Source organism: Emys orbicularis, chromosome 2, assembly GCF_028017835.1.
Source record: "Emys orbicularis isolate rEmyOrb1 chromosome 2, rEmyOrb1.hap1, whole genome shotgun sequence".
Taxonomy (NCBI): domain Eukaryota; kingdom Metazoa; phylum Chordata; order Testudines; family Emydidae; genus Emys; species Emys orbicularis.
In genome coordinates, this window is record NC_088684.1 from 85,408,154 (window position 1) to 85,424,257 (window position 16,104).

General features: G+C 48.1%; 1 protein-coding gene across 1 annotated transcript in view; it reads left to right on the top strand.

Annotated features, from left to right (window-relative positions):
- Positions 1–473: 473 nt before the first annotated feature.
- Positions 474–16,104, top strand: part of SMCHD1 (structural maintenance of chromosomes flexible hinge domain containing 1) — a 167,825-nt gene continuing 152,194 nt past the window's right edge. Inside the window, exon 1 of the mRNA XM_065397884.1 lies at positions 474–653. Within this exon, the coding sequence (XP_065253956.1) occupies positions 474–653 (180 nt within the window). The remainder of the gene's footprint in view (positions 654–16,104) is intronic.

Below are 16,104 nucleotides of genomic sequence, written 5' to 3' on the forward strand. Positions count from 1 at the left end.
AGGGGGCAGCAGCAGCGCTCAGAATTCCTGGGTGAAAAATCGGGGCTTCCCTGGCTACATCATTTCCCCTCTCTATGGTGCATACTGGCACGGAAGTGACGTGCGGCCCTTGGTTTCAGTCCATCCCGGGATGATTCTTTCGCGAGTTACTTCACTTCCGGGATAGAGGGAACTGCCTGGTCCCTACCCCCAGCCCACGCTCAGCTCTTAGCTCCGCCCTCAGGCCAGTTCATCTCGGCGTCGCGCTCAGCCCTGCCCCTTCCGCTATTGTACTTCCGTGTCCCCCTTCCCCGGCCTAGGTTCCATCTCCAGGCCCCTCCCCTTCCCTGGGGCTCCCCAGCCCCGCCCCCTTCCTGCCTGGAGGTCTCCCGCTGGGAGAGCAGCGCCAGGCGGGGGAGCTCGCGCGCCAGAAGCCAGGCTCAGGCAACGGCGACTGGGCAGCTTCCGTCTCTACTGCTTTCTGCTTCCCCAACATGGCAGCGGTGGCGGGAGGCGACACCAGGGCTCCCGGGCCGGGCCTGTCAGGGCCACACGGCAGCAGGGACCGGACCGTGTTCCTGTTCGACCGGCGCCGGGAGCAGGGGGACCCCAAGGAGAAAGTGCTGAGCTGCGACGAGGAGACCTACCGCGGCTTCCGCAGCGCCGTGTGCCAGGTAGCGGGGGCCCGGGCGGGCAGAACAGGGCTGCTACGACCGGCTTGTGCTGGGGGACTGGGCGCGAGGTGGAGGCAGCGGGCTTGGAGTCCCTGGTCCTGCACAACCGACCGACCGTTGGGCGTTCTAGCGCGCGACAACCTCGGGGGTCTGGTGCTGCCGAGCCCGGCACGTGCCGCGCTGCCCCACGTGATCCTGTGTTTCTTTCTCGGGAGGGGGGGCTGCGGGGAAGGGACTGCGCCAGGTGCGCGGTGATTGCCACTGTCTGCCTGGCGAGGCGCTGAAGAGCACTGGGTCGCAGTGCGCATGGCATGCTGGGGCTGCAGTGGCAAGTTGGTGCCCTTCCTTGTTCTTCTGTTAATTCTCGGCCTCTGGTGGCTGCAGCCTTGCAGGTCACCATTGTGAGCTGCAGCCTCCTGGACAGAGGAAACTCATAGACCGGCTACATATTAGGAACCTGTGTGTGTGACATGTTTCAGAGGGGTAGCTGTGTTAGTTTGTATCAGTAAAAACAAGAAGGAGTCCTTGTGGCACCCTAGAGACAAACAAATGTATTTGGGCATAAGCTTTCGTGGGATATAACCCACTTCATCAGATGCATGTGTTATGTTTCTCTGCCATTTTAAATTCATTTACGAAGTGGGGTTTTGTTGGTATGTTTTTTGTTAAAGTTTAGTTTCAGTTAATTTCTTGGGAGAGAAGAATTTGTTGGATTAAGAAACCTTGTAACTGGGAAACAAAAGTTCTCCGTTATCCGGACTGCAGCTATTTTTTTTTTTCCTGAGGAAAAAGTACTCGCTGGCTTTTACCTCAAGTCTTTTCCACATTTTTGAATGTGTCACTTTGAAATATTTATGTTACAATCACATTTCATTTTTTATTGCAAGAAACAAGTCTGAGTTTGGGAGTGGAAAACTTTATTCTAGAAAAATAAAAGGGAAGGTCCTTATGCCTCTTAGGAAACACGAGTTATACAACTCTCTAGACCAGTGATCCCCAAACTGTGGGGTGTGTCCCCCTAGGAGGGCATGGAGTAACGTTCAGGGGATGTGTCAGGGCCCAGGCCAGCCCCCACGGGGGGTGGGGAGGGAGTGCCACCCAGCCCTGCCCCGCTCCCGACGACGACTTCTGGCGGGGTGTGGACAGATTCCATTACTGGTAGGGGGGCACGACAGAAAAAGTTTGGGGAGCACTGCTCTAGTAGCCCAGATATGAAATAGAAATGGGTGGAGGCATTTCTGACTTGAGAGAATGCCTTGTGGCTAATCAGTGGAATTAACTTGGCTGTTGAAGAGATGGGAGTGGGTGGAAATATGACTGGTGAAACAGCTTTCTAAAATTTAGAAACTTCTGGAGATGGGTATCTGTCCTCTTTGATTCTGCTCACTGTTTTGCCATTCACTTCCTAGTTGTGTTTAAATCTTGCTGCTGCTTCCTATACCTAGGGGTCTACTTAAATTAAGGAGAAATCACATTTTCGTGGGTTGGTCATGGCATAAACAGCAAAATTTGCTATGACCAGCCCACAATTGTGTGATTTCTCAGTGTTTTTCAAACGGGGGGTCCTGACCCAAAGGGGGGGTTGCAAGCCTACTGTAGGGGGAGGCGGTATTGCTACCCTTGCTTCTGCACTGCCTTCAGAGCTGGGCAGCCAGAGTGGTGGCTGCTGGCTGGGTGCCCAGCTCTGAAGGCAGTGTTGCTAGCAGCAGCAGTGCAGAAGTAAGGGTGGCAATACCATGCCAATCTTACTTCTGTGCTGCTGCTGGTGACAGCACTGCCTTCAGAGCTGGGCGCCTGGCCAGCAGCCGCTGCTCTCCAGCCGCCCAGCTCTGAAGGCACAGCGGAGAGCGGCAGCTGCTGGCCGGCTGCCTGGCTCTGAAGGCTGCACTGCTGCTGGTGGTTCCCGGCCAATGGGAACTCTTCCCCTCCCCCACCTCCAGGGCGCAGCGCGGTGTCAGAACAGGGACTTTTAATGGCTCGGTCGGCGGTGCTGACCAGTGCCACTATGACCCAATGCCTTACATTCCGTGACCCAGTACTGGCTCGCGACCCGTAGTTTGAAAACCACTGCTCTATATCAACATCTAATCAAAATGTCAGGTTCAGAGAGTGACTGGCTGTTTGGGTTGGACCAGAGATGACCTACTGTGTCAGTTAAGGATATGAGTTTGGAGTTTTTTACAGTCTGCAAGAAATTCAAGATCTAGACTATTTGGTTTGTCACAGCAGTAGCAGAACCAGGAGATTTTCACTTCCAGATACCTAAGGAATGCCTATCTACATATTTCTTTTGTTTTAAAAATATCTATGGCTTGCTCTGTCTCAAATGCATTTTTAATATGCCACCTTATCATTTGGTTTTGTATTTGCTCCCGTATCTTCACAAAGTTCACTGTTGTGATGCTGGCAGCCCTTTATTGGCGGAAGTTTACTATCCTGTCCCACCTCAACTGACTTGTGCAGTTCCTTATGTGTCTATGAACACTAAGCTGTTCAGGAGTCAGAGATTCTGACTCATCTAGGTTTGTCAAACGTTGGTGTGCTGTTCAACACAAACCAGCAAAAAAAAATCTCTCCTGGGAAATGATTGATGGGGCAATTTTTCTTGCATCTCACATCAGGCCATTAAGTGCTTACCTAGCTAAGTGGATCCTCCAGATGAAATTTAACTTTCTAATCCTAATCTGTCTGACTCCATCCAATTTCACATTTTGGCCTATCTTTCAGATGTCTTGTGGAAGTCCTGGTTTCACCTTTTGATGTTAAAATCTCAAACTGAATTCATTGTCTACTCAAGCTCACTCTTCTCCCTCCACCAGTGTGAAAGCATAGTCGTCATCCCCTGGGCATTTTGTGTGACACAAGCCCCTCTCTTTGGACCCATAAATCCAGGCAGTATCCAAATCCTGTTGCTTCTTCCTTCATAACTGTGATGGAAGGTCTGGGGACCTTGTCATTAATCATTTCTTGGTAAAAGAAATAATTGCTTGGAGAAGTTAAGCAAGAGGCCTGTCTGAATCTGGGTATAGTCAGCTGTGGTGGTCCATGCAAGGTGATGGCTGAGCAAGGTTGTTCAGCCTTTGAAAGGTCATTATTTGCTATTGTTAGTCATCATCCCTCATTGTGCTGTCTCCTGCAGGATGAGTAATTCTCCTAGTCCTGGAGTGTTTTTGTGTAACTGGTTAGGAAAATCAGGGGAAGGGCTTAAGTAACTAAGGAGCACAGAGCAAGAGTTGGTCTCTGGACAAAAGAGTAGTTTCCAATGTCTTATTTAGATTCAGTCATGAGAACGATTAACTTAGACATGTTAAGTAAACCATTTCTTTTGTTTTATTTCATTCTTTTTTTAATTTTGTTGTTGGTTTATTAAGATTACTGTAGTATGGGTAATTTCACATAGACATCCCCACAGTGAAAAGCACCCCATAACCTCTAAAGGAGAGGTGCTGGAACTATACCTGCACCTCTGTCTCAGTCAGGAGGAGGCATCGGCAGAGGTGCCCTTTCTCAAAAAGTTCTGTTGCCGTCAGGTTTCAGTGGCTGAACAAAAGGAGAGAAGCCAAAAGACAAGGAGAAGATGAGAATTGGTGGTGGTATTGGTTAGGTCTAACAGGAGGATGACAGTTCTGCATTTGAGATTGAAAAATTTGTGTGTGTTCTGCTTTGGAATGAAAACCAACCCTTTCAACTGTTTCTGTGAAAATGGAATTGTGCAGAAAAGTTCAATTTGAGAAGAGATATCTGAATGCCTGAATGATTCATGTATGTCTAGCTTGGTGGTTAGGGGAGTGGTCTGGTACATGGGAGACGCAGGTTCAAGTCCTGCGTGATTCAAAGCAGAGTTTTTCACACTAGATCACTTTGATTCTTGCAGAGCAGGGACTTGAGACTGAGTGGCCCACATCTCAGGCCACTAGGCTATAGTGTCAAGTATCAGAGGGGTAGCCGTGTTAGTCTGAATCTGTAAAAAGCAACAGAGGGTCCTGTGGCACCTTTAAGACTAACAGAAGTATTGGGAGCATAAGCTTTCGTGGGTAAGAACCTCACTTCTTCAGATGCAAGTAATGGAAATCTCCAGAGGCAGGTATAAATCAGTGTGGAGATAACGAGGTTAGTTCAATCAGGGAGGGTGAGGTGCTCTGCTAGCAGTAGAGGTGTGAACACCAAGGGAGGAGAAACTGCTTCTGTAGTTGGATAGCCATTCACAGTCTTTGTTTAATCCTGATCTGATGGTGTCAAATTTGCAAATGAACTGGAGCTCAGCAGTTTCTCTTTGGAGTCTGGTCCTGAAGTTTTTTTGCTGTAAGATGGCTACCTTAACATCTGCTATTGTGTGGCCAGGGAGGTTAAAGTGTTCTCCTACAGGTTTTTGTATATTGCCATTCCTGATATCTGACTTGTGTCCATTTATCCTCTTGCGTAGTGACTGTCCAGTTTGGCCAATGTACATAGCAGAGGGGCATTGCTGGCACATGATGGCATATATAACATTGGTGGACGTGCAGGTGAATGAGCCGGTGATGTTGTAGCTGATCTGGTTAGGTCCTGTGATAGTGCTGCTGGTGTAGATATGTGGGCAGAGTTGGCATCGAGGTTTGTTGCATGGGTTGGTTCCTGAGTTAGAGTTGTTATGGTGCGGTGCGTGGTTGCTGGTGAGAATATGCTTAAGGTTGGCAGGTTGTCTGTGGGCGAGGACAGGCCTGCCTCCCAAGGTCTGTGAAAGTGAGGGGTCATTGTCCAGGATGGGTTGTAGATCACTGATGATGCGTTGGAGAGGTTTAAGCTGAGGGCTGTAGGTGAGGGTCTATATCCTCACCTATACACTAGGCTATAGTGTGAGGGTCTCTTTATCTTCCCCGACCCAAAAAAACCCAAGATATTTTGATGAAGTCTTAGTTGAAACCAAAATGTTTTGATACTTTATTTTGTCAAAAAGGTTCCAACTAGCTTTAATGTTGGTCATGATCAATGTTTATAAGATCCACTCTTTCTTTAAGTATGTGTCAAGTGTGGGTCCCACTGTAGGTGTTCATGTGCACAAGATTGGATTTCTTCTGAATAGCAGTGTTCTTCATGGTCATGTATGCGTACTGTGCCTCCCATGTGAGGGCATAAAAGGCTGAGTGGCCATTCTCCTCCCTCACTTTCCTCTTAACAACTGTGACAGCAAGATGGAATCCAGCGAGTGTCTAGCCTGGTACTCTATTCAGATCCCTTAAACCAGTTCTTTTCAACTCATTTGGTGAAGAATTCTCTTTTCACACTTTAGAGAAAAAGCATGTTTTTTAAAAAAAATAGCGAGAATTGATTGACTCCCCTGTCATCTAGTACATCCCTGTGTATGGCACGGCAAGTCTCTTACCATCAACTTCCATGCCCCAGTGTTCAAACCCTGCCTGTCATACGACTGACTGTTCCTTATGAAGGGTGGACACAGCCAATGTCTCTTCTGCCTAGGAGAGAGTGCTTCCTGGATAACTACTCTGTGTGCAAGCTCTTCTCCGCCAGGACCTGCAAGTTCAGGGACACACAGCTCAACCTATATCTACTTGAGCAGTCCACTTTGGACCCTGAGGGCTGACTATTATGCTCAGAGTGAGGCCAGATATACCAGAATCAGCTAGTGCTCCATCAGTCATTCTTCTTACTCTGGGATAAGGCAATGAAAATAATGTAAAAAGGACATTGGCAGAGTTGGCGTCAATAACATCAACACCAACCTCCTCAACATGTTGGAGAAGTGCCCAATGTGTAAGACTTCAGTGCTGACAGTCTCAGCATTGAGTGCATTAGCACCAGTAATACCAGGACCAACGACTTGGCTCTTAAACAAGCTTCCCCCACTTAAGCAGCAAAGCTGGCACCTTTGCCCACTCAAACAGGATGCTGACTTGCATAGCTGGTCCAGGCATAAACTTGTTTCCAAGACCAAGGGATGATCTCAGATGGAAGATGCAAGACACAGCTCTGCGGACAAAGTCCCTAAACGGGCAGAATGAGAGACCTAGCACCACACCTGTAACCAGTGTCCACAATGGAGTTGAGCAACAACCTCAAGTATGCTGGAGGCATCCCTATCACCCCTGGAGATATTCGCAGTCTTGAAGAGACATCCGATCCAGTAGCAGCGCCACTCTTCTGTGAGGAGAATATTCCTCCTTGCCATCCTGACTTATTCCTTCTTGTTGGTCTGAAGTGGTGATCCCTCTCTTCTGCCATCAGAGAAGGACCCTAATGAAGTTATCAAGGAGCCCCTGTTCAGAGTGCAACCACTGTGCACCCAGAGCAGGTATTAATTCCTGGGGGAACAAACATATCTCTCTATCGGTGTTATAGAGGGCAAACAATTTATGAGTTTACCCTGTATAAGCTTTATACAGAGTAAAACAAATTTATTTGGGGTTTGGACCCCATTCGGAGCTGAGTATCTGAGTGCTGGAGACAGGAGCACTTCTTAAGCTGTTTTCAGTTAAGCCTGCAGCTTGTGGGGAATGTGGTTCAGACCTGGGTCTGTGTTTGTACCAGGCCAGCGTGTCTGGCACAACCAGGCAGGGCACTGAAGTCCCAAGCTGCCAGGGAAAACGGGCTTAGAGGTAGTCTCAGCACATCAGGTGGCAGTTCCCAAGGGGGTTTCTGTGACCCAATCCGTCACAGGGGCCTCAGACCTATTTTAGTCCTACAACACCTCAACAAGTCTCTCATGAAGTTGAAGTTTTACATTGTCTCCCTGGCCTCCATCATCCCCTTCTTGGATCCAAGAGACTGGTACACCGCCTCGACTTGAAGGATGCTTATTTCCATATTTCAAGGTCACAGACGTTTCCCCCGTTTCATAGTGGGTGGATGCCATTTCCAGTTCACTGTGCTGCCCTTTGAATCATAGAATAGAATCATAGAATATCAGGGTTGGAAGGGACCTCAGGAGGTCATCTAGTCCAACCCCCTGCTCAAAGCAGGACCAATTCCCAACTAAATCATCCCAGCCAGGGCTTTGTCAAGCCTGACCTTAAAAACCTCTAAGGAAGGAGATTCCACCACCTCCCTAGGTAACCCAGTCCAGTGCTTTGCCACCCTCCTAGTGAAAAAGTTTTTCCTAATATCCAACCTAAACCTCCCCCACTGCAACTTGAGACCATTACTCCTTGTTCTGTCATCAGGTACCACTGAGAACAGTCTAAATCCATCCTCTTTGGAACCCCCTTTCTGGTAGTTGAAAGCAGCTATCAAATCCCCCCTCATTCTTCTCTTCTGCAGACTAAACAATCCCAGTTCCCTCAGCCTCTCCTCATAAGTCATGTGCTCCAGTCCTCTAATAATTTTTGTTGCCCTCCGCTGGACTCTTTCCAATTTTTCCACATCCTTCTTGTAGTGTGGGGCCCAAAACTGGACACAGTACTCCAGATGAGTCCTCACCAATGTCGAATAGAGGGGAACGATCACGTCCCTCGATCTGCTGGCAATGCCCCTACTTATACAGCCCAAAATGCCGTTAGCCTTCTTGGCAACAAGGGCACACTGTTGACTCCTATCCAGCTTCTCCTGCATTGTAACCCCTAGGTCTTTTTCTGCAGAACTGCTTCCTAGCCATTCGGTCCCTAGTCTGTAACAGTGCATGGGATTCTTCCGTCCTAAGTGCAGGACTCTGCACTTGTCCTTGCTGAACCTCATCAGGTTTTTTTTGGCCCAATCCTCTAATTTGTCTAGGTCCCTCTGTATCCTATCCCTACCCTCCAGCGTATCTACCACTCCTCCCAGTTTAGTGTCATCTGCAAACTTGCTGAGAATGCAGTCCACGCCATCCTCCAGATCATTAATGAAGATATTGAACAAAACCGGCCCCAGGACCGACCCCTGGGGCACTCCACTTGAAACCGGCTGCCAACTAGACATGGAGCCATTGATCACTACCCGTTAAGCCCGACGATCTAGCCATCTTTCTATCCACCTTATAGTCCATTCATCCAGCCCATACTTCTTTAACTTGGTGGCAAGAATACTGTGGGAGACCGTATCAAAAGCTTTGCTAAAGTCAAGGAACAACACATCCACTGCTTTCCCCTCATCCACAGAGTCAGTTATCTACTCATAGAAGGCAATTAGGTTAGTCAGGCATGACTTGCCCTTGGTGAATCCATGCTGACTGTTCCTGATCACTTTCCTCTCCTCTAAGTGCTTCAGAATTGATTCCTTGAGGACCTGCTTCATGATTTTTCCAGGGACTGAGGTGAGGCTGACTGGCCTGTAGTTCCCCGGATCCTCCTCCTTCCCTTTTTTAAAGATGGGCACTACATTAGCCTTTTTCCAGTCATCCGGGACCTCCCCCGATCGCCATGAGTTTTCAAAGATAATGGCCAATTATCCACCTCTTGTAAGCTTCTTTTTTGCGTTTAAGATCAGCAAGGATTTCACTGTTAAGCCAAGCTGGTCGCCTGCCATATTTACTGTTCTTTCTATACATTAGGATGTTTTTTTCCTGCAACCTCAATAAGGATTCTTTAGAATACAGCCAGCTCTCCTGGACTCCTTTCCCCCTCATGTTATTCTCTCAGGGGATCCTGCCCATCAGTTCCCTGAGGGAGTCAAAGTCTTCTTTTCTGAAGTTCAGGGTCCGTATTCTGCTGCTCTCCTTTCTTCCTTGTGTCAGGATCCTGAACTCGACCATCTCACGGTCACTGCATCCCAGGTTCCCATCCACTTTTGCTTCCCCTACTAATTCTTCCCGGTTTGTGAGCAGCAGGTCAAGAAAAGCTCTGCCCCTAGTTGGTTCCTCCAGCACTTGCACCAGGAAATTGTCCCCTACACTTTCCAAAAACTTCCTGGATTGTCTGTGCACCGCTGTATTGCTCTCCCAGCAGATATCAGGGTGATTAAAGTCTCGCATGAGAACCAGGGCCTGCGATCTAGTAACTTCTGCTAGTTGCCGGAAGAAAGCCTCGTCCACCTCATCCCCCTGGTCTGGTGGTCTATAGCAGACTCCCACCACAACATCACCCTTGTTGCTCACACTTCTAAACTTAATCCAGAGACTCTCAGGTTTTTCTGCAGTTTCATACCGGAGCTCTGGGCAGTCATACTCCTCTCTTATATACAGTGCAACTCCCCCACCTTTTCTGCCCTGCCTGTTCTTCCTGAATAGTTTATATCCATCCATGACAGTACTCCAGTCATGTGAGTTATCCCACCAAAGTCTTTGTTATTCCAATGACATCATAGTTCCTTGACTGTGCCAGGACTTCCAGTTCTCCCTGCTTGTTTCCCAGGCTTCTTGCATTTGTGTATAGGCACTTAAGATAACTCGCTGATTGTCCCGCTTTCTCAGTCTGAGACAGGAGTCCTCCCCTCTTGCACTCTCCTGCTCGTGCTTCCTCCCGGTATCCCATTTCCCCACTTACCTCAGGGCTTTGGTCTCCTTCCCCCGGTGAACCTAGTTTAAAGCCCTCCTCGCTAGGTTAGCCAGCCTGCTTGCGAAGATGCTCTTCCCTCTCTTTGTTAGGTGGAGCCCGTCTCTGCCTAGCACTCCTCCTTCTTGGAATACCATCCCATGGTCGAAGAATCCAAAGCCTTCTCTCCGACACCACCTACGTAGCCATTCGTTGACTTCCACAATTCGACGGTCTCTACCCAGGCCTTTTCCCTGCACAGGGAGGATGGACGAGAACACCACTTGCGCCTCAAACTCCTTTATCCTTCTTCCCAGAGCCACGTAGTCTGCAGTGATCTGCTCAGGATCATTCTTGGTAGTATCATTGGTGCCCACATGGAGAAGCAGGAAGGGGTAGCGATCCGAGGGCTTGATGAGTCTCGGCAGTCTCTCCGTCACATCGTGAATCCTAGCTCCTGGCAAGCAGCAGACCTCTCGGTTGGGGCGGCAGATAGATGACTCAGTCCCCCTGAGGAGGGAGTCCCCGACCACCACCACCCTCCTCCTTCTCTTGGGAGCGGTGGTCGTGGACCCCCCATCCCTAGGACAGTGCATCTCATGCCTTCCAATCGGTGGAGTCTCCTTCTGCTCCCTTCCCTCAGATGTATCATCTAGTCCACTCTCCACATTAGTACCTGTGGAGAGAACATGAAAACGGTTGCTTACCTATATCTCCATTGCTGGTACATGGACGCTCCTCTTTCTTCTTCTGGAGGTCACGTGCTGCCAAGTTTCTTCACCGTCCCTCAGTCGCCTCTGCGCAACCTGCTCTGAGCCCTCAGAATGTTGTGCCTGTAGAAGCATATCCTGATGTCTGTCCAGGAAATCTTCATTTTCTCATATGCAACGCAGGGTCGATACTTGTTTCTCCAGACCTCGATCCTTCTCTTCCAATATGGAGACGAGCTTGCACTTTGGCCTCTCTTCAGTCCCAAGAGTATGCACAAAATGTCTGGTGCCAGTGGCCCCTTACCTGAGACATGGAGGGGTCCAGGTCTTCTCGTATCTTGATGATTGGCTCATCAAGGGCAGATCTCCGGAACAAGTGCAGAGGAGCCCCGATCTGGTGATCTTCACCTGCCGCGACCTGGGCCTGTTGATGAATGACAAAAAAGTCCACTTAAGGCCAGTGCAATGGGTAAAGTTAATTTGGAGCAGTCCTCGACTCCATGCAAGCCAGAGCCTTCCTTCTGGAGGCATGTTTTCAGGCCATGTCGGACCTGATCTTCCATGTGAAGAACCACCCGCTCACCATGGCTCGCACCTGACTGTAGTTGTTGGGCCACATGGCCACGTGTACATACGTGGTTGGTCATGCTTGGCTCCATCTCTGGCCTCTGCAAGCGTGGCTGGTTTCGGTCTACATTCTCAACTGGCACGACCTAGAGCGGGTAATCGAGGTGCCGGATCGCATCCGGTCGTCCCTGGATTGGTGGTTGGACCCTGGGTCGGTGTTGGAGGGAGTTCCCTTTGTGGCCCTGTTAGTGACCCTGGTCTCTGATGCTTCGGGTGTGGGCTGGCGAGCACACCTGGGCTAGCAGTACGCAGGGCTGCTGGTTGCAGGACGATCTGGCCCTCCATAATCAACGTCAGGGAACTCAAAGCGGTTTGCCTAGCCTGCCAGGCTTTCTTGCCCCTCCTGAAGGGTAAGGTGGTGCAGGTTCTGATGGAGTTGGCCTAAACTCTCTTGAATCTGTCAAGGGCTACATTAAAGTCTCTGGAGATTTATCTGCTGACATCCTACAGAAAGCCTTACAGATATCAACCCAAACAAAGGCAGAGTACACCTTACTTCTGGGACTGACAGACTGAATATCAGCAACAGAAGAAACCTAGTACTCCAGGGGTCGCCCCTCTTCTGCCTCCTTGACCATCCCAGCTCCCCCTGAGACGGTAGGTTTAACAGGAATATCGAGAGCCACAACTAAGCTAATCTGAAGTCTACACCAACCTTCTGGAACCATCTGCTACATTCTATCGGGCCTGGGCAGCTATCACAGCTGACAAATGGGTATTGGTTATCATTGCCCAAGTCTGTCCTATACAGTTCCATTCACTACCATCCTCTTTTCATAGACTCTTCTAATGAGAGTCTTTTACAAACAGAAGTGGACTAATTGCTTTGTCTTGGATCAGTAGAAGAGAATGTGAGAATAAAGGGGCGGAGTCTTCTCCCTATACTTCTTTATTCTAAAGAAGAAAAGGAGGTCTTTGACCTACCTTAGGCCTGAGGAGACTGAACAAATATATATGCCACCTCAGATTCAAGGTGGTAACCCTTTTCCCTCCATCGAGCTCTCCAGGTCATCACAGACCATAGAGATCATAGGAGCCCTGATTGACTTTGGTTCAGTGAGAGCATGCACTCCCTGAAGACAGGTTCCTGTCCATGCAAACACTGGTGCATGGGATAGAAGAAAACATGCCTACAATGGTATGCTTGTGTCTGGGGCTGCTATGCCATATGTCTGCATGCAGGTACTTGGTGCCAGTTGCTAGACTTCAATCTGAGCCAGAGTTAGAGCAGTCGCAGGTGGTAGAGAGAACCTGTAAACATGCATGAAGAGGTACCATTCTCTGAACAAGACTGTAATCACTGTTGTGTCTGATACAGGTTAGCAGGTCCACCTGGGCCACTTTCAAATACGGGGACATAGTCCCCAGAGGATATTGGGTTCCATATGAACATCCTTCTGCATAGTCTTCCTACTTGTTCTGCAAAACTTCATACTGCATATCTTGATGCATAATGCCTTGTGATGCACTGTATAAACAAGCAGAGAGGCACACGCTCCTCTCCCTTATCCCTGGAAGCTGTTAGACCCTGGACATACCACCAACAGTTGATAACATTATGGCTCTTCATCTCCCAGGTGTCAGCAACAAACTGGCAGACGTCCTGATCAGACGGTTGGTCACCACTCACAAGTGGTTGTTGTGGAAGTCCATCATAGAGATGATATTCCTATGTTGGAGGACCCTGATGATAGAGCTGTTCACCGCCAATGTCAATTCCAAGTGCTAGAACTTTTGTTCTAGAGAGGAGGCGAGTCCAGGATCATTACCAAACACCTTCCTTCTCATGAGAGCCTATTACAAACATGAAAAAGGCCTCTTGTATGCCTTTCCATCGATTCCCTTGAACTCCAGGATCATTTCCAAAATCAAAGGAGACAAAGCCATTATCATAGTTTGATACGGGGCAAAACCATTTCGGCTGACAGACTATTACAAATGTCCATCCTGCCTCCAATCCAACTCCCAGATTTCTTGGACCTGATTTTACAATACCATGGCCAGATATACCATCCAGACCTGAAGTCACTGCAACTGAGGGTGTGGCTGTTGACTGGCTGGTGAAATACTACAGACAAAGACTTCTTGTTACAGGTCTAGGAAATACTAACACAGAGCAGGAAAGCATCTACCAGAAGAATGTATTTGTCTAAAAGGAAAAGTTTCTCAATATTGGCAGTCCCACATGGTCTGGACTCGTTCCTGCAGACCATCAACTACTTATTGCACTTAAAACAGGTAGGCCTTTTGCTCAGCTCTATTACAATCCACCTTATGGTGATTTTAGCTTTCCATCTGCCTATAGGTCGTTCTTGGTGTTTACTCATCCCAAGATATCAAGTTTCTCAAGTGACTATTACACACTCACCAGTCAAAGAACCAGCTCCTGCCTGGGACCTCAATCTGGTTCATCTGAGACTTGTGAAGCCTCCATTTGAACGTCTGTCAGATTGCTCCCTGCACCACCTCACTCCAGACAGACTTCCTAATGGTTATTACTTCAGTCAGGAATAGTCAGTGAGCTTCAGCCACTTATATCTGAACCACATCTATAAAACATTCCATAGGAATAAGATGGTGCTGCAACTGCACCGTTTATTCGTAAGGTGGTCTGAGAATTTTTCACCTAAATCAGTTGATCAACCTGTCTATCTTCTTAAGTTCTTCCCAAAGCCACACTCTGCATCAGGAGAAAAGAGAGACGCACTAGACTTTGCTTTACTACATTGATTGAACCAAATTAATCAGACTGTTGACTTGTCTGTTTAGAGCTATGGCTGTTTTTTCTAAAGTCAAGCCATTTCATTACAGAGGATAACAAAATAGGTAACACGTGCTGGTATACCTCTCCTGCCAGACTTCAAGGCTCACTCCACCAGAGTTCAAGTGACATTCTTGGCCTGCGTCAGCAATGTGTGTTTTTCTGAGACTTGAACAGTGATTGTAGTACTGCTCTCACAAACTTGGCATCAGCTATGGCAGCTAAGTACAATGCATAATGCTTCAACTGATGAAGTTGCTACTTCTCATTCCCACCACCTAAGAGGATACTACTTGCCAGTCATCTACATAGAGATCTATACTGACACTTGAAGAATCAAGAACAGTTGCCTATCTACAGGAACTGATTCTTCAAAATGTTGTCAGTGTGGCTACTATGACCCGGCCTCCGTTCCTGCTTTTTTGGGGTTCCCAGCTACCACAGGCTTCAAATTGTGAGGGGATGGTGGAATGTTGCAGCTGCTCTGTCCTTTGTGGCTTTGCATGAGAGCTTGAGGAGGCACAAGGTGCATGTGTGGCCACAGAGGACACCGCTATGCAAAAAATTCTGAGCTTGTTCACGTGAGACCCATGTACACTTAACCATGAGGTCCACAGTGACTACAAAACCTCAAAGAATCACAGTAGGTTAAATAATCATACTTTCCTTTCTGTCTACATTGCCAAAATTCTTGTCCAGTCTGTTATCCCCTCCCTCTTTGTGTAATGCAGCTTCTCTCTGGTCCTGGTCCTCCTGCCATACATCTTGCCCCCTCACATCTGTCAAAAATGCTACAGCTAAGATCATTGTTTTGGCCAGTTGATTTGACTGTCTCATTCCTGTCCTTCCACCTTTTCCATTGCATCAAATAAAATCTGCTTGTCCTCTGAAGGCCTTCCACTCAACTTTATCATTGTCCACCACGCTCTCTGCTCTGCAATCAGTGCCAAGCTTCTTTGTCCATTTTCCTGTTTTTCCTACAAGTACTTTCATGCTTCCTTCTGTGCTGCTCCTTATGTATAGAATAACCTTCTCAAATTTAATTCATAAAGCCATGACCTTGTCCTTCAAAGCTGTTAACACATGTTTCTCTTGAGATGTTTATTATTGTAATGGCCGGGGCATGGGCAGCTGGCCCCGTGTTCGCAGGGCTGGGATTGAATTCAGGAGTTGGGACAGGTTGCCAAGTCAAGAGACTAGTACTATGGTCAAGCTGAGCTGGAGTTGAAGGCAGGAGACAGGACTAGTTAGTAAGCCAAGTGAGGCAGGGGTCAAAGGCAGGTGTCCAAGACTGGATGAAAGGCAAGGTCTGTAGCGATAGCGAGTGTGAGTCTTCATTGTTCCTGAGAGGGCTCACTAGGCGAACTTCCTGGTTTAAATAATTGGTGTGGACCAATCAGGCGGCCACAGGGTTCTGTTCTGGTGTCTTTGGGAGGTACTGCAGGAAGTACCAAACTGTCCAGTAATTGTTGGATACTACTCAACCCAGCTCCTCAGTGGAAGTGTTAAATCACCCAGGACCCTGCAACCCTGGGTTCTAGAGCCTGCCAATCCTTACTGACTGAAACATATTTTTTAGATCAGTATCTTCCGTCTGTTTGGCAGAATGAAATAGTTTGGCATTTTGTAGCACCTGCTCTACTGCTCCAGCTGTTATGGCATCACCCAGTTGCTCTCCTGTGCTGTGATGCTGCTGCTTCTTTGTCAATGGCATTGATCTGGCTCTTTAGAGTATTTGTTGTTTTGGCATGCTGGCAAGATTTTCCTCAGGAGTGTAAGCAACAGACAGGAAATGGTGACATTTAATAGTTTACCAATATCAAACTTGAAGGGAATTTCATGGGACAAAGAAAATGCATTTTTGTAGCCTCTTCCAAATTTGTTGCAAACAATGGAGATGTTGGAGCTTCTTAGGGAAAGAATCTGTTCTAATAGAAAAGGTTAGGCAACCTAAATATAAGGGTTGATATCCA